The 21,543-nt window shown below is 43.0% G+C and overlaps 1 protein-coding gene across 3 annotated transcripts in view; it reads left to right on the forward strand.

Moving 5' to 3' along the window:
• Positions 1–1,222: 1,222 nt before the first annotated feature.
• NRP1 (neuropilin 1) overlaps positions 1,223–21,543 on the forward strand; it is a 160,459-nt gene continuing 140,138 nt past the window's right edge. For 2 of the 3 annotated variants that reach the window (XM_023218149.2, XM_023218150.2), the window contains exons 1-2: positions 2,657–3,191; positions 6,616–6,790. In XM_023218149.2, coding sequence (XP_023073917.1) covers positions 3,119–3,191; positions 6,616–6,790 — 248 coding nt within the window. In that variant the 5' untranslated portion in view covers positions 2,657–3,118. Of the gene's footprint in view, positions 1,287–2,656; positions 3,192–6,615; positions 6,791–21,543 lie in introns of those variants that run through there. The other variant, XM_023218148.2, reaches the window with a different exon arrangement.

Consider the following 21,543-nt stretch of genomic DNA (forward strand, 5'->3'; position numbering starts at 1 on the left):
CTGGCAGGCAATTCTCAATCAGTACGGTAGGGCTCCATTACCCAGCACTGTGTGTGGAAACTGAGGAGTCTAGAAAAACCTCAGATCAGCTCAAACCAGGGAAATCAGAGGCAGAACTGAAATATGACATTTCCTTCTGAGTCCATAGTGCAACCCTTATTCGCTGTTTGGAGAAAGCTGGCAAACGCTCTCAGCTGGAGGCAGGCGTTTTTTGTGTGCTGAGGCGCGGGAGGAGCCATTCCCCTTGGGAAAGGCAGTAGGGAGCGGTGGGCACAAGGTCGGGGTGGGGGCATTCGCTCCGGAGTGCATGATCCGGTGGCTTTATTTGCTGGCCTGGCGGGTCTAGGCTGGGAAATGCACACTCAGCAGGGAAAGGGGAAGAGAGATTGGCGGCAGTTTTCTAAAAACAACACAGCTCAAGTCTCCCGCGTGTGCCCCCTCCCTCACCCCGCCGAGGCGCAGAGCGATCCAAACCGGCGCCCCGGAGCGAGCGCGGAGGCCGGGTCCCCTCAGGACGCAGGCGGGCCTCGGAGACTCCAGGCCGGGTGGCCGCGGCTCCCGCCCGGTTCCCCTTCCCTGTCAACCTGCCAGGTCCTGAGAGGCGCCTCTCCTTCCAAGCCTGGACCGAGGTCGCTCCGGGTCACCCTAAATCTGATGCCTCTCACCCAGCGCAGCTAGGGGCTGGGACTGGCGGGGCTGCACCTGGGGAGGCGGCGACTTGCGCGGGTAGTAGCGGAGAGCCCGGGCTGCCTCTGCGGCGCTCGCTCCCCCGGGGTCTGCGCTGGGTGCGGTCGGCGCCCCTGTCTCGCCTCCCGCCTGCCTGGGCGCGGGGCTGCCCACGGCTTCGACACTGCTTCTTCCGCTCAACGCAGGCATTTAACTCCCAGCCCTTCGGTGCCCACTTCCCACTCCGCGCCTTCCAGGGGTCCGACAGCTGAGAAGAAGGAGGAAACTGGCAGACGAAGGAGGCGCCCGCGGGGGTCGAGTCTCCAGCTAGGCGACCGGGAATCCCGGGACTTGTGGGTAGGAGAAGACAGGCTTGACCCTGGGCGAGAGAGTGGCGAGTGCAGGCCCCGCGGGTGCACCCCCCACTGGCCTGGGACCCGCCTGCACCCCGAGGGACGCGCGTCACTGCGCCCAGCCCGAGCCGCGAGCGCGCAGTCCTGGCCTGGCGCCCGCGCGCCTTCGGCTTTCTCCCTGCCCGCCCCGTTTTCTTCCGCCAAAACCTTTGACCAGAGTCTCCTTGCCAGCATTCCTATCACGCTTTGGCCAGCTATTTGTGCCAGGTAGGAATCAGGCTGCACTTTGGCTGTGTGTGTAGACGCCAATCCCCAGGAGGTGTGTGACCTTTTCACCTTACCCACAAACTCCCTGGGAGGTGGCCCGTGAGCATTGACCCTTCTCTGGGGACTGATCGGTGACCGCAACCTGTTTGTTCCCTGAAATGTCCTTGCTTTTCGCATCTACACACACTTCCTGCAACAGTTCTCGGAAAACCCTCGGAGATGGGCCTGGGGGGCATCCAGCGGGCTGGGGGCACGCGCCGCTGTGGGAAGTGGGGGTGGCAGGAGCTCGAGGGCCGGCGTGCACGTTGCCTGTGGCTGGGAGCGGGCACTGTGAGGGCGCAGCCAAGAGCACCCCTCCCTCGTCACTCTTTCCCTCCCTCGGGATACACAGAGAAACAGAGGTCACCCGACCCCTGATTTCCACACCCCTCCCTAACACCTGGGCTCCCAGACTAGGTTGGGCGGGGTCGGGAGGTGCTTGCCCCCCAGCTTGGAAGGCGCAGCACCTCCCGCCTCCGGTGTTCCCGCTGCCCGAGAGGAACGGGCACCAAATCTCGGGAAACAATAAAGCCTCTGCGGCGCGCAGAGGGCACCCGGGAGCCATCGGCACCCAGCCGCGCGCCCTGATGCGGGCCAGTGAAGCCGCGTGGGGCTGTAATCCGGCCTCGCCCGCCCAGGCGGTCTGACTTCGCTTCACACCGCAGCGACACTGCCACCCCTCTCCCGGCTTCGCGGTGCGGCTTCCACTCCAGCCCGGCTTTCCCCTCCTAGCCCTCCAGTTCTGGGCGGAGGCGTCCAGGGGTGCGCCGTGGCTCCCCGCCACAGGTCTCAAGCTGGCGCGATGAGGAGTGGCAGGGGGTGACCCTGCGCTCCTCGCCGCCGCGGGCGCGGGCCCCAGGATTTGAAGTTGCGAGAAGCCTCCGCCACCTCCCGGGCGCTCAGCACTGCGCGGCGGCGGGATCTACGCCTCCAGGAGCTGCCCAGCTCTCCCTCTAGGGGTGCAGAGCGAGCACGCTAGGTGGGCTGGCCAGACCCCGCGGCTGGCACCGACCTCCGCGCGCCTTCCTCAGACGCCCGCACCCACGCGCCCGGGGCGCAGACTCCCAGCGCCTTCCTTCCCGCGGAGATCCCTGCAGGATCTCCGGGAAAGACAGACAGACGGACGGGGAGAGCACTCGGAGGGAAAGTTGTTCCTCCCAGTCTCCTGTCAGGCAATTACAGGCGAGCCCGAGCGGGGAGAGGGGCGGGATGAAGCCAGGGAAGGGCTCTGGAGTGGGGGGAGGCCGCAGGAGGGGAGGAGGGGGTGCAGTTGGTGAAACTCCTCTGTCTCCCGCTCATCTTTTCATTGCTCGTTCCTCTCCTTCCCGCAGACACCCGGACCTCCCCTGGGCGCCAGCTCCGCGGCTCCAACGGGTCCAGAAACAAGCCGGATTTTTTTTTTTTTTTTTTTTCTTCCTGGAAATTGGCTTGGTGTGTGTTGCACTACCTCCCTCCTCCCCCTCCCACCCACAGTCCCCCCCCCCCCTTTTTTTTTTTTTTTTTTTTTGAGACATGGCCCGGGCAGTGGCTCCTGGAAGAGGAACAAGTGTGGGAAAAGGGAGAGGAAGCCGGAGCTAAATGACAGGATGCAGGCGACTTGAGACACAAAAAGAGAAGCGTTCCTCTCGGATCCAGGCATTGCCTCGCTGCTTTCCTTTCTCCAAGACGGGCTGAGGATTGTACAGCTCTAGGCGGAGTTGGGGCTCTTCGGATCGCTTGGATTCCCCTCTTTGCTGCATTTCCCCCCACGTCCTCGTTCTCCCGCGTCTGCCTGCGGACCCGGCGAAGGGAGAATGGAGAAGGGGCTGCCGCTCCTCTGCGCCGCGCTCGCCCTCGCCCTCGCCCCGGCCGGCGCTTTTCGCAACGGTAAGTGACAGGCGGAGGCGCGGGTGACAGCGGCGCCCAGGCTCCCAGCTGCCCGCCCCGGACTGGGGCTCAGGCGGGGCTTCCCGGGATCAGCCGGGAACAACCGACTCCCAGGCGAAGGAAACTTTTATCTGGGAGGAGAGATGAAGAAATGAGATCAGGCGGTTTAGGGCAGGAGGATTTCAGGTTTTTGGGCTCCCTCCTGACGTTGATCGTTGGGCTGCCGGGCTTTTCCTTACCTCTGCTACAAGACAGAGCTGCCTACCTTCCCGGATCAGCACGCCAATTATCTTAATAATGTTTCCTCCCAAAGGCAATTAGAAGAGATTCCCTTTCAAAAATCTGATGGCTGTTGAAAGTTAATGAACACTTTACCAGGAGATCTTACTTCCTGGTTCCTTTGCTGCGCCCCTAAGCCGTTTCCTCTGGTGGGTGATGGCCAGAGATATCGGTTTGTGGGTTGATGAAACTCCCTCCCCCGCCTTTGTACATCTTCCCTAATCTGTCTGGAGTATGACTGAAAGTTACATAGTGTCAATACAGGAATCTGATATATACAGTGTAAGGCACCAGGATATCTGAAAATCTCTAAGCTAGTTGCAGCTTCCACTCAGCTTTTAAAACCACTCACTGTTAAGTAAATGGAAAACTATACTGGGGTCTAAACAGTACCATGTAACCTAAATCATGTGTTTTAAAATGGGACCTGGTTGTAGGCATGTTTGACTTCACACTGTAAAGTAAGTGCAGGCAACGGTATGCAATTATCTTTACAGTAAGTCGTCAGCAATTGTTATTAACTAATGATCAAATATTTACTTTTGTCTGGCTTAGATTTCAATCACAGTAATTAGAAGAAAAGAACATCCACTACTTACTGTGGTATATTGTTTTAATAAGAGACCGCGAGTGGAGGGCCTCATACTAACAGGAATTTAAATCACATCTTTATGATGGAAGTTAATCTCTCTAATATGCTTTTTCAAGGTTTTGTGATTTCAGCAATGGATTTCCCTCAGCAGTATTTCCCTCAAGCAGTATTCTAAAGAGATGCTTAAAGCAAAACACATGCAAAAAAAATTATGAACATGGAGTTCCACTTATTAGTGAACCCAAGTGGATGGCATTTTTCTATAATCTGGCAGGAAAACAAGACACAAAAAATTATGAATGTAGAGTTCAATTTATTAATGAACCTGAGCTGGTAGCATCTTTTTATATTCTGGCAGGGAATGAAATAGCTTTCTCGTCCAACTGAAAGAGCTCAAACGGTTGGACTAGAAATTATAGTAACCCTGTCCTCCACAACTCTTTGAGACTAAATCCATAGCAGGGGTGTTCACAAGATAGATTTGAAGCGCAATGCAAAGAGCTATCAGACTTTAGGTTGTGAACTACACAAATATATATGCAGTACACACACACACACACACATACACTTCTTAATTTTCTTAGCAGAAATGTGGGGAATGCTGAAAATCTGGCTTTAGTTGGTGAGCTTGACCAGCAAAAGCCATGTTGTTATGCTTGAAGTGACCAGAGCCAGAAAATGCCACTGTAACTCAGCAGACCTCTTAAAGCCATGTCCACCTCCTCTAAGTAACCAGTGTCTGCTAAATTAATTCATTAACCTTATTTAGGACTAATGGTCCAGAGTCATTAGAAATTGCTCTTTCTTAATCAACTGCTAGAGAGATTTAACAGAGCCAGGGAGTCTAGCAGTCCACATTATCTTATTACACTGTCACTTTCTCAGAAGTCACAGATTAAAGAGCTCTGGTGTGGTACCAAGTCCACCTAAATGTCTTCTGAAGTGACTCTGCTGAGTGACTAGAACCAGGGCTGTTTTATTTCACTCCTGTAACAGATGCCAGACACCACCATGATGTTTGTCCAGAGCTGGAGGAGACTTAATGAGACAAGGTCACTTTCCAAGTTTTCTGCACATTCAGAATAATGCAAGAGTCTCAGTAGAATCACATAACAGGGTCCAACATGATCATGAGCTGAGATTTTGAACTCCAGTTACAACATCATTTCTTCCTGGCAAACCTTACACTTTTACAATCCAATGCAAAGGAAACCAGAATAAGACTACCCCCAGTCTAAGGAACAAAGTCAAGCACCTAGTGATTGAGAAAAACAATATAACTATATTGTCTTCTTTTTTAATTTATGGGAAATGATTTCTGTGATGCATGTAGCTTTATGCATTTTTGATGTGCACTTCATCTTTCATTTCCATTTGACCTGGTTTTCCTGTAATAAAATTCTGTAGATTTATAAATTCATGCTGAGAGCAAAGAATGCCATTCTCTTTCCACAGAGAATCTATTAGATGCAGTGTTAAAATCTATATATACCATTACTGAAAATTTGTGATTGATAGGCTTATATATTTCACTGCTTTCGTACCTGTTTCTCTTGTATAGTTTATGCACCAAATTTTTATTGCTCAAAATTAAGCATCAATAAATGTGGCAGCATTTCAGGCTGAGGTGCTCCAGTATGAAATCCATCATAAAATGTGACAATGAGAATCTATGCTGAACAATAAGGCAGTTCAGAGACTGGTTTATTTGGCTTCACTTGAGCATTTTTGAAACGAAGGCTCAAAATGAGTTAGCTCACCTTTCCCAGAATGTGAGAATGTGGGTTACCATACGTGATACCCACACCTGTGTGGTGGGTTATTTTTCACCCAACATTTAGGTAATTAGAATTAATGCCATGTGGCTATTTACTTTTTTTTTTTCTGCCCCTTTGCTTTGATCTGATTTTTAAGAATGAACAACTTTACTTGGAGAAGTAAAGCAGAATTATTTCTGCTTCACCAAATATACTTTGTTCTCTGTTGATTTGGATCTCAAGAGCAGAGATAACTCAAAATCACTTAGATTTATGGGCAGATAAAACAACAACAACAAAAGGTTTGGCTTTAAGCCAATCAAAGACAATCCCCACTGATCAATGACATAGACCAGGCTTATCATCAAAAAACAACACAAGGGGTCGAACAGCATCTTTCAGTCACTTTCCACTTAGAACTTGCTACTTAATGTGATTACACTTCTTGGGGGATAATTAAGTCTAGCAGAAGCTCCCAGGGGACCATGTTAACATCAATTGAGGGGATTTAATGTTTTTAATGCTAGAAGACCTTTTCCTTAGGAAGAAACTTCGTGGCCGGGCGAAGAGTCCTCTCGGATCTCAGTTGGCTTTCTGCCCGAGTCAACCTTCCTGAGATCAAAGAGTGTTTTTCTGTGGAGTGTTGCACTCAGGGCCACACGAAGGACTTACGGGGACCTTTTAAAGTTCCCCTTAAAAAGTTAGGGAATGTTTAATAACCGATAATTTATATATAAAGCTAGATTACCTAAGAGGTTGTCAGGAAAGATCTACTAAAATCTTACTTTTATTGCAGATAAATGTGGCGATACTATAAAAATTGAAAGCCCCGGGTACCTTACATCTCCTGGTTATCCTCATTCTTATCACCCAAGTGAAAAATGTGAATGGCTGATTCAGGCTCCGGACCCATACCAGAGAATTATGATCAACTTCAACCCTCACTTCGATTTGGAGGACAGAGATTGCAAGTAAGTGGGAATGTGTTTGAACAGCGCACCACAGCACCATCTAGTGGTCACGACTGTCTACGGGGGGGAGTCAGTGTGTACAATGTAGATTATAAATGGATCCAGGAGGGATTCCAGTCTCAGCCAGATTATATGTCAATGGTATAGAAATTGAATTACGTTAAGTGATTTCTGAGTTTCCCAAACCAGGAATATTATAGTTAAATGTGTAATCTCTCATACTCCTTCCTGTTAGCGCTTTTGGTTTGAGAACTCTTTTGTTAAGAAATGTATACAGTATGTATGTTTCTTTTTGCTTTCTTTTTTTTTTTTTTTTTTCCTGGAGAGGGGAAGAATTAGAAACTCAAAAATCTCACTTGCATTTTTATGAAATACAGTGGATCACTAATATATATCGCATCCACAGATAGTGGGATTGGAGATCTCACTGAGATACATCAAACTGTGGCATATCTTATGATTAAGAACTGCATCTTACTAAGTTTGCCATGGAAAAAGCAAATTGTCACTGAATAATGACAATTATTCTTATGAAGTTTGACATGGAAAAAGCAAATTGTCATTGAATAATAATAAGGCTTACATGATAAGCCAGATGAGGGGTTTTGTAAAAGGTGGATTATTGATTAAAATACTTTTATGGAAAATGTTAGAAAATAATTGGTAAGACACGATGAATACAGTGGGAACTCAAATACACATCAGTGTTTCATCCATCTGCTTAGTCTTGCTATCTCTTTCTATTGTTAAGTTTCTAAACATTAACTTATGCCAGATTTCGTTATTATGAAGACATTCTCACTACGAGACAGTCGAAATTATATTTCCTCACTTTATGTGAAAGAACTGGTATGTGGATATTGCTTTCCACAGTATCGAAAGTATGTTTTTACCTTGCACGTAGCAGTCCACTTGGATACATATTTGCTGGTCTCTCTTGACACCCAACAGACCCCCTGTCTTTGTCTTTTACATGTTATCCCATTCTGACACACTGAAAGTGGTGTAGTCTCCAGAGACTTGAACCTGAATATCCATCTTTTATGAAGTTTGTACATATATAAATAGTTTTATCAAAGAAAAATAATCAATTTAAATATCAATTCTAAAGTGTTTCTCAGGGACTGAGAGGTTTTTGCAAGTTTTAAAGTGGGTCAGTTTGGTGTAACTGTATACGCTATCTAGAGACTACTGCTACCACTAGACCTAAATATTATTTTGCAAGTATATTCATTGCTAAAGACAGTCTATTTGAACACACGTTTCTTTTGGGAAAGAACAGAGTAATATCAAAATCTTCCTACCTGTAGAAAGCACTCAACAACCTGTTGAGTTGGTATAGTAAACTAGCTTTTCATGGTCAGACAGATGAGGGCATCTGGTTCATTCAACATTTTGGTGCCTAGAGAATTAGTATAAATCCATAGGCTGATGATCAGTTTCCAAATAATCAATGTATACTACAGTGCAATAAAATTACACCAATTCCAATTTAATCTTTGCTTTGTGATTCAGAAGTGCTTCAGGGCATTATATTGACTTTTTAATTGTATATGGAAGTTACCATTAATAGTGTTACAGTGACTGCCTGGAAACAAAGAGTTCATTGTATTTATTTATTTATTTTGCTAATATTCTTTATGGTGGTTTTTACAGTGTCAATCACCTACACAATCTGGATACTTGTTTTCTATTATATTTGATATACTTCATTATTATTGTTATTAGTAGTAGTAGTAGTAGTATTTGCTTTTTGACCATGTTTAAACTGCTGTAGGAGAACTTCTGGTAAAACTTACTCAAGTAATAACATTATTCCAAAAAATAAAGTGCTGTTAGAATTCAATAAACTGACGTTTACTAATTTCTAATCTGGAAATCATGACCATCAATACATGTAACATAATACTTAAAGAATTCAGAATAATCACTAGTTATTGGCAGTGGTGTGGTGGTAAATGTTTAACAGCTGGCTCTTTGGAGAAGACAAGTCAAGTCCTGATCTGTATGTAGCACATGCCAATTTCTGTGGTGTAAATACTCTTATCATAGCCAATTTCAAACTACCCCCGTGATGTCACTGCCCAGACTAGCAAAGAAATGTGCACAGTTGGTTCTTATGAGCTGTTGGGTGCCAGATCCAGCACGCAACAGTAGTAGAAATTTAAGAAGGGAAGCCAGTTGAATCACTTAATATATGTAAAGGGCTTACAATTCTATTTGCACATTTCTTCTAGGAAAGAACAGAGTAATATAAAAATCTTCCTACCTATAGAAAGCACTCAACGACCTGTTGAGTTGGTGTGGTACACTAGCTTTTCATGGTCAGGGAAATGAGGTCATCTGGTTCATTCAACATTTTGGTGCTCAGAGAATTAGCATAAATCCATAGGCTGATGATCAGTTTCCAAATAACCAGCGTATACTAATTATTACAACAGCATCTCACACTATTAAGATAGCGTCTAGCTTACAGTGGTGTCTAGCTCACAGTTAACCTTAAATAATGTTTTGTCATATCATGGTGTCAGGTGGGGTATGAAGGGATTAAAGGAGCACCTTTTTGGTTAGTTTTCTTTTTAAAAAGTACAATAAAGGATTATTGTAATTCACAGAAAATGACAATTTTAGTGATATCAGCAAAGTATTTGAGAAACTGACATGACTGAGAAGATGTTACCTAACAATCTTATGATGGTGACTTTGCTTTTTTAATGTTACAGAGTAAGGTGATTTCTTAATTGTCCCAGCTGAGGCTTTGCTCTCTGTGAAGGTGCCATCTCCTGACCAAAGTTGAAAGGCTGATATATTTAGCCTGATGAAGTCAATGGAGATTAGATCCATGGAAAATATCTTCGCGCTGTGTTTTGAAGTGTTGCAATGTGATCTTTTTATCAATGAGAAACTCCAGAAAGATACAGGAAGAACAGCATAAGGCATTCCTTTCACTATCTTTCTAAGCTGATTCATATGAACGACTCGTGCTCAGTGCTGAAGGGTGCATTTGAGATTCTACAAATGTGGCAAAATACTTAACCTCCTTTTGTGAAGGCTTTGAGATGAATCCACAGTTCTAAATTTTACAGGGGATTGGAATACCCCAAGAAAACAAAAAACAAAAAACACGGGAACACCAGAAATTCTTTGAAGAACAAATTCATAGACTTCAAAGTTTAGATTAGATTCCTAAACACATAGTTTTGTTATTAGGGTTTTTTTTTTTTTTTTTTTTTTTTTTTTTTTTATATGGGTTTTTTTAAAAGTGGATTTGAAGTGGCACAAAACTAGGCACAGTTAAAACCACATTCAGAAAGCTGGTGAGCTTTTAGTTATCACTCCTTTTAAGAACAAACTATTCATCTTATTTGAGATATTTAATACTTTTCCTTGTTTCAGCTACATTATATGTCTGTTGGCAGTAAAAAATATTTGCTATACTGATGTCATAGGGCTACTAGTAGGATCAAGTAGTAGATAGGAAAGCCCTTTTAAAAGGTAAAAGTGCCTCTCAAAATAAGTTATCATTATTATATCTTTAACAAGTTGGTGATTGTTAGAACATTTGGAAATATGAAATTAAACATACGTCAAACTAAATCTGTTGATCCAGTAATGAGATGATTTGCACATGATACACCCTGCATTTTCTGTTGAAATGGTCAGTACTTGTACAGTCAACTTTCACCCTGAGAAAGCTTAAGAAATCGATGTCTTAGTACATTTGCTTATTGTGACACACATTTGAAACCCAAGTAAACAGTTTTCTTTTGCAGAGTATAGGGATGGTTAAGTCATTAGACCAGCCACATAGTTCTGGCAGAAAAAAAAAAAAAATTTTTATTCAGATTTTTATTGTTTTATGTATAATTAGGTAAAAAACATCATTTCATAATCTTAACAATACAGTATACAGTCACAACTTCTCATGTGAATAGCACCAAGACTGACCCAGTTCATAAGAAATTCTGGACCATACTTTGCAAAATGGTTGTTAAGTTTTTGCAGTGGCTATCAAAGTTGGATATTTCATTAGGAAAATTAAATGTGTAAGTTGTGCCCCAGTTAGTTTTAAAATGTAACATTCTGTGTCTATGCCACCACTGAATGAGGTTTCATTTCAAATAAGCATCAGAACCATAATACTATAACCCCTTAATTCTTTCATTGAACAAGAACTGGTGTAAATCAGTCAGTCAACAGAGCAGTGGCGCGTCGGTCTGCAGGGCTAACACAGGCCTGGGATTTCTAGCTAGATATATGCATGATTTTATTATTCAGTTGGGAGGATTCTAGAGAATGCTCACCGAAGCAGGTGTTGAGGGAGAGGAAGGAATGTTGATTTCTTTTGTGCCAGCAAAATCCTGCACACTTGTGAAGTGTCAAAACATAATTAAAAGTAGAAAAGCAACAAAGTGACCAGTGGAAAGTTCTCGGAAAGACATGTTCATTGCACATTGAAAATGACTTTCAGTATTTACATTGAACTAGTTAGATCTTACTCCACTAAAGTTTTCTTCAATGGTAAGGCAGACATCTTGAATCTCATAAAAGTTTATATCTGTATAATAAACAAGAATGTCATTGATACGGTAGTTAGAATTTATGAAACTTCTCCAGTTTCCCAGCAATGCACACAATCAACATGATAATTTATAATGGTTTGTGACAAATACTGCTGAGCAAAGAGGTGTGTGGTTACATTCAGATCAGATGTCACCATCCAGGGAGCAATAAACATTTCACAGACATTGGGTTAAAAACATTAAGGAAATGAATGCAAAGCTCTAACAAAAGTCTAAAAAGGTGGTAGTGTTGGGGGAATCAAACCCAGTAGTGCTTTTCCTACCGACAAGAAGAAAATCTTGCTTACCGATTTCAGTGTCTGATTTGAAGTGCTGTTTCATATCATGGCATAGTTGCTTTTTTCATCTATGATTTAGATTCGTAATCTCTCCTATGTGTAATCAATAATAGGCATATTTTTCCTAACTCAATGCATTCAAAGGCTGATTGCATTCTTGTAACTTCATAAGAAATTTAACCATAGTGAAATTATAAGCAAATAGAGATGATATTCTTTTCAGAATTTTGTTGGAATAATTCACACATTGTTTCTTTAATGCTACTTGTTAAATTACCTACATTATTACAAACTTCGAAACAGTGCTAATGTCTTTTATTTTCAGAGGATATAAACTTATGGAATGAAAAATAATCTGCCCCTTGGTTTCTCAAATCTGATTATTCCTGCACCTTTACATTTATTCCTGCACATTTGCACTTACTGGCACTTTTTGGAGTATAAGTTCCATTTTCTGTTTTCCTGAGTAATATTTTCTGTTTTAATCTTTCCTTATTATTATTAGCATGGATTTTTTAGGGTTAATTTGGATTTTTAAAAAATGTTACATTAAAATACTATTTTTCTCAATCACTGAGTTTTTGGCTTTTTGTATCCAAGGGAAGTGCCTCACTCTAGTCCTGTATTTTAGAGCATCACTTACACTAAAACAAAATCCTTGTTTTATGGGAAACTGAATTTTTTAAGCCAAAATACATCTCTATTTTCCATATGAAATAGAGAAGAATATATACCTTTAGTAAAGTATAATATATATTCAGAAAAATACACAAGTACAAGAGCTGATAAAATTTTGCAAGGTGGATACATCCACAAAACCAATCTCGAGGCCAACATTTCCAGCTTCCTAAAAGCCCTCTGATGTCACTTTTAGTCACCAACTTTTGCCCTCAAGGGCAATTGATGTCCTACCTTATGCGACTTCATTTTTATACATTTCAAAATCAGGTAAAACTAAACTAGAGTCTTAGAAGTTTTTATGTACCGGCCAGGCACGGTGGCTCACTCCCAACTTTTGGGAGGCAGAGGCAGGTGCATCACTTGAGGTCAGGAGTTCAATTGAAAACAGCCTGGCCAACATGGTGAAACCCCATCTCTACTAAAAATACAAAATTAGCTGGGCATGGTGGTGCATGCCCGTAGTCCCAGCTACTTGGGAGGCTAAGGCAAGGCAATCACTTGAACTTGGGAAGCAGAGGTTGCAGTGAGCCGAGATCTGTGCCATTGCACTCCAGCCTGGGCAACAAGAACAAAATTCTGTCTCAAAATAAGAAGCCTGTGGGTACTATCCTTGAATATAGACAGTGAAAGTCTTTGGAGTGGATATAGAAAAAAATAGGCACTATTTCTAATCAAAAAGCAGAATCCTACTGATGCATTTTCTAATTATTTTCAGTGGCTACTGAAGGAAATATCTCGTCTTTATTTCAAAGTTTTCAATCTGGAGCCTGCTTTTTATGCAGGTTTTCTGTGCAAGCAAATTCAGAAACATCCTCCTTTGTCTTATTTTTCTTCATCTTTTTATTTCTGGTTTTGATCTCTAGTGACTTCTCAATATGAGAGGCACCGCCACCAAGCTCAAGTCAATTAAAAAACTATTGGTGGAAGAATGAACCCTCCTCACAACAACTGCAGGCCAAAGCTGCTACTACTACTTGCAGCATCCTTGGTTATTACTGAGGCAGATAACTATCTACTTTCTTCCTTTTGATTTTTTTCCCCATTAGCACTGAATTTAATTTGAACAGAGCCTCCAGTGTTTAATAAAATTAATTTACTTTATTATTATTTAGTATAAGCAATCACATTTGATCATAATGAGTTTTGAGTATTACGAGGTTGTTTTGTGTTAGGCGTTTCTGTAATTTAAAGGAAGCAACTTTTGTGAGTTAAAGGAGAAGGCTGGTTGAAATCTTATCAAACTGAATCAACATGTGCATGGCATTTCCAACGAGATTTCACTTTAGGGAGCAGGCACTTAACTGATCCAAGTGAGACATATGCCTTCAGCCGGCATGCACATTCTCAGCTCCTTTCTTTCCAGCATAAAACTTGATACTTGCATGCCTGCTGACATGGATCCACAGAAGCACACACACAAACACATATGTGTGTGTAAAGGAAGCTAAAAAATAAACGTAACTAATTGCAGTGGTAGTATTCATCCAGGCTGATCGTTAAGCTTAAAGAAAAACAAGAAACAAAAATTCGTGTTTGGATCAGGTTCCAAATGCCTTTTGCCTGGGTGTTCGTTATCCATCCTGATTGTAAGAGTCAGTGGCCTGGCAGTTCATTGCACCTTGAGAGGAGGGTTCTCCTGCTCTTCTCTGGTTGATTGGCCTGTATCTGGTATCTAGAGCAGTTAGTACTGTCTTATGGTTGAAACAATTCAGAATCTTCACAGATAGCTTAGGAAGTGAAACACGTTCATTCAGAGCTGTACTATGTTCTGCAGAGGAGCAGAGGAAGAAAACAAAACAAAAAACAAACAAACAAAAAAAACAGAGTATTTTGGCTTCCATCTACTCAATTCCTTTGTAGAGTTCAAGTTCATGGAGAACTTTTGCCTTGTAAGGTGGTCTTCCTCCTCATCAAGCCCAGGTCTTTATTGCTAGATCTTCTTTGATAAAGATGTTGCTTTCTTCTTTAATTTAAATAATCATAGAGTGTTTGGGAAGGAATAATTATGACCATTTTTTTTTTTTTGAAAAAACTATTTATTTATTTAAAACATAGAAAGATGGTGGTGGGGGGGACTTCTCACTATGCTGCCCAGGCTGGTCTCGAACTCCTGGGCTAAGCCATTCTCTGCCTCAGCCTCCCAAAGTAATGAGATTACAGGCGTGAGCCACTGTGTCCAACCTATGCCAGGCTCTTGCTGTCGAGTCTTCAATATGTGCCCACTATGGGGATGAGAACTCACTTTTCTCTCATCCTCATTTCACAGCTGAGATCCCTGAAGTTTGGAAAAGTTATATCAACAGAACCCAAATAAACAGTTGCTGCCTCACAAATCTTTCTGTCTTTGTGATCAAAGTCACACTTGGATGTGTCTTGTGAATGAGGAAATTCTCATGAAACGTTACCAGCTTATTTTTTCTTCAAGCAATTCTTTTCTTTTATTAACAAGTTCTCAAGAAAGTTTAAGTATCAACCAACTAATTCTGAGGAAGGACTTAATTTTTAAACTTTAAGTTCAAATTAAATAAGCACTTGTGAAAACTGTGCACAGAAACTTTCAACCAATTGGTGGTTTTCCACTCAATTGAAGCTTGGCGGGAGTGGTGGCTCAGGTCTATAATCCCAGTACTTTGGGAGATGGAGGTGGGAGGATTGCTGAGGCCAGGAGTTCTAGGCTAGCCTGAGCAACATAGCAAGGCCCTCTCTCTACAAAAAATAAAAAATTAACAAATTGTGGTGGTGGGCACCTGTAATCCCAGTGCTTTTGGGGGCCAAGGCAGGAAGATCGCTTAGGCCAGGAGTTTGGAGTTTGAGGTGACAGTGAGCTATGATCTCGCCATTGTACTCCAGTTTGGGCAACAAAGCAAGATTCTATCCTTAAAATTTTCAAAGAACAAATAAATAAAAACTTGCTTTAACTTACGAATGGAAATCCTGAGAAATAAATGTCTAAATTCTAGTGCTTTTTGTTGATAGAGTTTAAAAGCACAAAGCACACATAAATACAATATTTATTTAAAGCCTAACAACCCGGCCGCACGTGGGTTTGATCTGTTCAACTGGTAAAAGGGCATATTAGATACCACTGTGTCCAATGCTTGTTCTTAGGCCCAGAGGTAAGAAGGCCTCATTCCCCTCCAAGCGCTGGTCATTTACTTAATCTCAGGTAAATAGCAGGGAAGTGTTTTTCTCCCACGGCTCCCTCATTCATACAATTTCGATTCTTGCGTTTGTCACGGTGGCTCTTTAAGGGTTAAAGGGAGACTGCTCAGGCACTGGGTTCCTCGGAGAAATGGAATAGTGTTTTCTGAGAAGAAACAGATGCTCCAGTGTATTTTGTTTTTATCTGGGCGGATACTTTGTACAAGCAGCCAGCCAGGTTGGAGGTGATGGCCTGCTGCTTCTGTGATAGACTGCTATGTCACGGAGACAGTTTCCAGTCCTGGGCTGTAAGAGGATGCTAACTGTCTCTCAATTCCAGTTCTTATATTTCTCCGGAATAGCCGAAGATGGCAAAGGCCAGTCGATATAGTCACGATTCCAAGTCCTTTTCTGGCTCTCTAACGCTACCAGCAGGGCAACTATTATACAAGATACAAGCAACCTGGGAAGTGGCATGGAAAGAATTAAGACGTGGTCAAAATCTTAATCTTACATAGATCACTTCAAAATATTTAAAGGCACTACATTCTTACATTTAAAGAGAAAAAGAACACACACTCTCGACTCAAAGATTAAAAAACAGACACAAGTCTCTACAAACCTGGAAGAGCTGAGGCTGACTTGGTCTGATGAGAGATTAGGTTGTTTTAGATGTGGTAATCCCTGGCTAACTAAGATCACTGTTTTATCTTTTTTAAAAAATCTCAGTTCATAGTTGTCTGTCTTTTTTATTCTCAAATAAAGTGAGAAACTGGACATTTATTTGTTTACACATTTGGTCACAGAAAAGATGGTAAAAATAATTTAAAAAGTAAATTTCTAGCCAGGCGCAGTGGCTCACCTATAATCCCGGCATTTTGGGAGGCTGAGGCAAGCAGGTCGGGAGTTCGAGACCAGCCCGGCCAATATGATGAAAACTTGTCTCTAGTAAAAATACAAAAATTAGCAGGATATGGTGGCATGCACCTGTAATCCCAGCTACTCAGGAAGCTGAGACAGGAGAATTGCTTGAACCCGGGAAGCAGAAATCACAGTGAGCCGAGATCAGGCCATTGCACTCTAGCCAGGGCGTCACAGAGAGACTCTGCCTCTAAAATAAATAAATAAATAAATAAATAAATAAATAAATAAATAAATAAATAAAGTGTAAATTTCTAGATCAACTCACTGTTTTGGAAAGATGGCAGCCAGTCAAACTGACAAATTCCAGTTAATGTGACAGTCTGACCACAGCACTCTATTTTGCCTTCCAACACCCATCTCTGTAGAGTCCTCATTCTAACTGTACAAGTGCTCATCTCCCGTTTGGGTGGCAGACTCCAGCGAGACGAAAACCATGTCTTACTTACTTATATTTCTACCTTTTACAGTCCCACAGAATACTTTGCACATGTAGACACTAGTTTAACCAGCTGACACTTGTATTGAACTCAAAATGAGGTATATGAAGAGTCGAGGTGAAAAACCGCAATGTGTCCCTGAGAAGCGTCTGTGATCCACAGTAGGTCATACGGAGAAGAGATCAGCAAAAATTCAGCAAAGAGAGAGTGAAAGGGACAATTTCAATAACTGCTGAAGTGGGTCGTCCGTCTGGATAACAACCTTTCAGAAGGCACTTAAGACAGCCACTCCCTGGACGTTGGAGTGGGTGGCTGCCTGTCCGCATTCAGAGAGTCTGGCCACATCCGCTCCTCCTCACTCCCTCCAACTTAATCAGAGGCACTTGATTTTGAATTCTGGGGCCTCTGATTCCCAACAGCAGGGGTAAGGGCTACGGATTGTCTGGAGAGAGACTGGGTTCCGGAGCAGGATTTTTTTTTTTTTTTTTTTTGACAAGAGTCTTGCTCTGTCGCCAGGCTGGAGTTCAGTGGCCCAATGTTGGCTCACTGCAACCTCCAGCTCCTGGGTTCAAGTGATTCTCCTGCCTCAGCCTCCCGAGTAACTGAGACTACAGGCACGCGCCACCACACCCAGCTAATTTTTTGTATTTTAGTAGAGATGGGGTTTCACCATGTTGGTCAGGCTGGTCTCAAACTCCTGACCTCAGGTGATCCACCCACCTCAGCCTCCCAAAGTGCTGGGATTACAGGCTGAGCCACCGTGGGGCCCCAGAGCAGGCTTTTACACATGCCTGGCACGCCCCCTTGGGTCCAGAGTTTGTTCCTTCCGGTGGGTTCCTGGTCTTGCTGACTTCAAGAACGGAGCCCTGGACTTTTTGCAGTGAGTGTTACAGCTCTTAAAGATGGCACGGACCTAAAGAGTGAGCAGCAGCAAGATTTATTGTGGAGAGTGAAAGAACAAAGCTTCCACAGCATGGAAGGGGACTCCAGCCGGTTGCTGCTGCTGGCTGGAGTGGCCAGGTTTTATTCCCTTATTTGTCCCCACCCATGTCCTGTTGATTGGTCCATTTTACAAATCTTTAGCTAGCTACAGAGCTCTGATTGGTGCATTTTTACATAGCACTGATTGGTGCATTTTACAAACTTCTTGTAGAAAGGTTCTCTAAGTCACCACTGGACCTAGGAAGTCCAGCTCGCCTCACCTCTCACCCTCTTCCATGATCAGTTACACTGTGGGAACAGGCTGCCAAGCCTAACCCAGATGTTTGGAACATATTTCAGCCCTGGCTCTATTAGAGTTCCTTATATTACCAAAGCTGTGCTAGCACCTTCCTCACTGCTATTAGGTGGGCACAAAAGTTCCTGTGGTTTTCGCCATTGAAAGTAATGTCCAAAACCGCGATAACTTTTGCGCCAACCTAATACAAAGGGTAGTCCATAATTTTATTTTTCAGTGAGGTGTGGCACTAAGCTAAGGAAACAGTGAGGGATTTTGTTTGTGTGTGTGTTTAGTACTGATTGGAATTGTCATTTCTGTTTTCCTTAGGAAACAGCTTTGCATTCTTCTTCCCGTTTATCCCAATGCCAATTTCTTTGTCCGTGTCTGGGGACACTACTGAGTAACTATTAGGATACATAGGTTCGTCCTTCCAGACATCCCCACTTCCGTCTTCAGCTAATCTAGCAACCTGATGTGTATGTTAGTTCATTCACGCAAGCTGGGGATTTCGGATTGTCAGGGGATCCTGTTAGCAGCTCCCTGTGAAAAAGAGTTCTGGTGAATTAGGGATGTGCGTTACAGTCGCACCTCTGCCATTCATTCTTGTCTGTGGGACTGGAGATGAGTCATATGGGCTGGGTCTCAATACGTGAATGGCTCATTATGGCACCATCAACATCGCGGATTTGACAATGTTAACCAGTACAGCCCAGGAAGATGTGACAATGACCAGGTTTCCTACATCAGAGTCTGCCTAAGTAATGCCACCTAGACACAGCTTTAATTCCGAAACAAAAGTGCTTTCCTTCCTCTACCTATCTCAGTAACACAGTGTTGATGAGCTAATGTAGATGGAAGTGTCTTATGAATATAAGAGACATACATATTTATAAATAATAAGACCTAGGTATTACTATAACAGGAAGTGCATCCGCAGGTTTTGTTCCTTAAATAAGTTCAGGCTGTAAACAATAACGTCTGCATCCTTAGGAGGAGACACTTATAAATATTTCAAAAGCACTGAAGCACTGCACATACGCACAATAGGGATAGTATCTGTGCTCAGTGTGCATTCAGTCAATGAGAATTTCTGAGTGTTCTAATAAGTTGACCAGTTAAGTTTCTTATAATTGCAGCCTTCTGAAGATCTAGATGGATGGAGTTTCTGGAAAACCTCATGGAAGATGCTATTTCAGTGTCACAAACTTGATAATAATAGCATCAATGACTTTAAAAAATATTATTTTTTCATGTATGCTTGAGGACTTGTAAATATGTTCAGTGCATTCAGACCATAAGCCAGCCCATACTTAAATAGCAGTATTTAAGCCAATAGCTTTGTGGTTATTACACAGGATTGCCAGTCCTTGCAAATCAATTCAACCAAATAGTGGCATTATGTTCCTTTCCAAGAAAGAGAAAATGACATGGATTTTGTAGCATAAATCCACAAGGAAAGGCAGCTGATAAATAAATGTTTTTAAACTGATGGTCCATTCACATCATTTTCCCTCTATTTCTAGTATCCCCTGTCTTCTGACCTTGCTATCTCCTTCCCGCATTTCCAGTTATGACAGATTTTCCAGTAGTAGGGAGGGGAGTTGGTTCTTAGTGGAAACAACAAGGAGCATGCTTGCAGGAAGGATCCTGGGATCATGGCAGAGAAGAGGCTACTATTGTAGCTCCTAATCCCCACCTCACTATGTGATACACATGATATCTGCAATTCTTCAAAAGCATTCTCAGCCCTTCTTCATTTCAAGTGGCTACAGATGTTGCTGGGAGATCCATCAGAAGGGATTGGCTTTCTTTCTTGTGGGACTGTTATGGGCCTCTGTGGGTCAAATGGATTCTGTAGGATCTAACTCTTTGTGAGTAGCAAAATTCTTCTTGGACCTTGTTACCTTGCAAGCAACTATTTCATATATATATCTCTCTCTCACCCTCTGTCTCACTCTTTTTCTCTCTTTCCTATTACTGTCAAGGTATTGAAAGTGGTGACTGCAGTTCAGAACTCTACTTTCTTACTTAGCTGTCTTCAGCATAACAGTATAACTTCAGCATAACATTGCCTCCAGTGGACTGAAACTGCTTGCTCAAATCAAATACTCCAGTGACTTCTAATGCTTCAAAACATTGGCCAATTCTTGGCCCTAATTTCTCCAAACTTTGTGCAACCTTATACGTAATTGGCAACTCCCCAGTGTTGGGACTTTCTTCTCTCCTGCATCTCATGGTGCTGTGCCATCTTGGTTTTCTCCCCACTTTGCTGACCTCTTCTCTTTTTTGACTCTATTTCTCCTCCAACACTGAAATGTAGGCATTGGCCAGGGTTTTGCCTTTGCCCCAAATCTTTGCTCTCTGAATACCTTTTTGATCTTAGCTGCTAGGCTCAGATAATACCTGGCTTCCTGGATCTGACGTGAGCATTGGCCTCAGACTTACAAATTCTTTCTGGAGGATGTTGACCACCTGGAGGACTGACCATTTCCTAAATTAAAAACAAAAACAAACTTTGCATCTTCCTATGCAAATGACTTCTCTTCTGCCTTGTCTCTGTTTTACTGATTCCTTCATTTCCTACTTATCCAAATTTGAAACTCTGGAATATCTCCTGATTCCTATTAGTCCCCCACATCTAGTCAGTTTAAAGGCTTCTCACTTATCTACTATGTCTCTCCTATCTGTTCTGTTACATTTCTGCAGGTATTTGCTAGATGCAAACACTGTTTAACCTATCCCTGGAGTGATTGCATCAGCCTCCAAAAGAGGCTTTCCTCCTTCGTGCCTTCTGCTCAGAAGCATTTAGAATTCCCCATTTCCTCCCTGCCTCGGTCGGTGCTTCTTGTCCTTCCCCAGGAAAGTAACAACTTTTAGCTAGAATAGGTAGGGGAGCCACAGGAAGCCAGATAAGGAGATAAGGCCGGATAAGGCCTTCTCTCTGGCCTTATCCCCAGTGGCTCCCTTATCTATTCTAGCCAAAACTGGTCACTTTCTAGTTCTTGAAGCTCACTCCTCCTTTCCCCAACCCCATGCCTGTGCATAGGATGTTTCCTTCACAGGTGTGGTGGGGGTAAATGCCTTTTACACACCTGAGACTCCCTGTCAAAATGTTACTCATCATCCTACTTCTATCTGAAATGATGTTTCCTTCATGAAGCCATTTTTGATAACCAGCTACCAAGTAAATGTGGTCTTTCTTTCTCTATCCTGTGACACTTCTGAGAACCATGTTTATACTTCATGTTCCTTGTGCTATTCTGTATTGTGTTATAATCATTAATATTATTCCACTATTCTCCCAAGATCATACAGTAGTCACAAACAGGGACTAGTATTGTTTTCTACTACTCAGAGCCTAGTTTAGTGCTTTGCATATAGTAGGTGCTGTTAGCACTTGACAGATTGAATTGGCCAATGGACATCAAGTGAGTCTTCTCCAATTGGCCAATGGACAACCAATGGGTCTTCTCCAATTGGCCAATGGACA

Source organism: Piliocolobus tephrosceles, chromosome 9, assembly GCF_002776525.5.
Source record: "Piliocolobus tephrosceles isolate RC106 chromosome 9, ASM277652v3, whole genome shotgun sequence".
Taxonomy (NCBI): Eukaryota; Metazoa; Chordata; class Mammalia; order Primates; family Cercopithecidae; genus Piliocolobus; species Piliocolobus tephrosceles.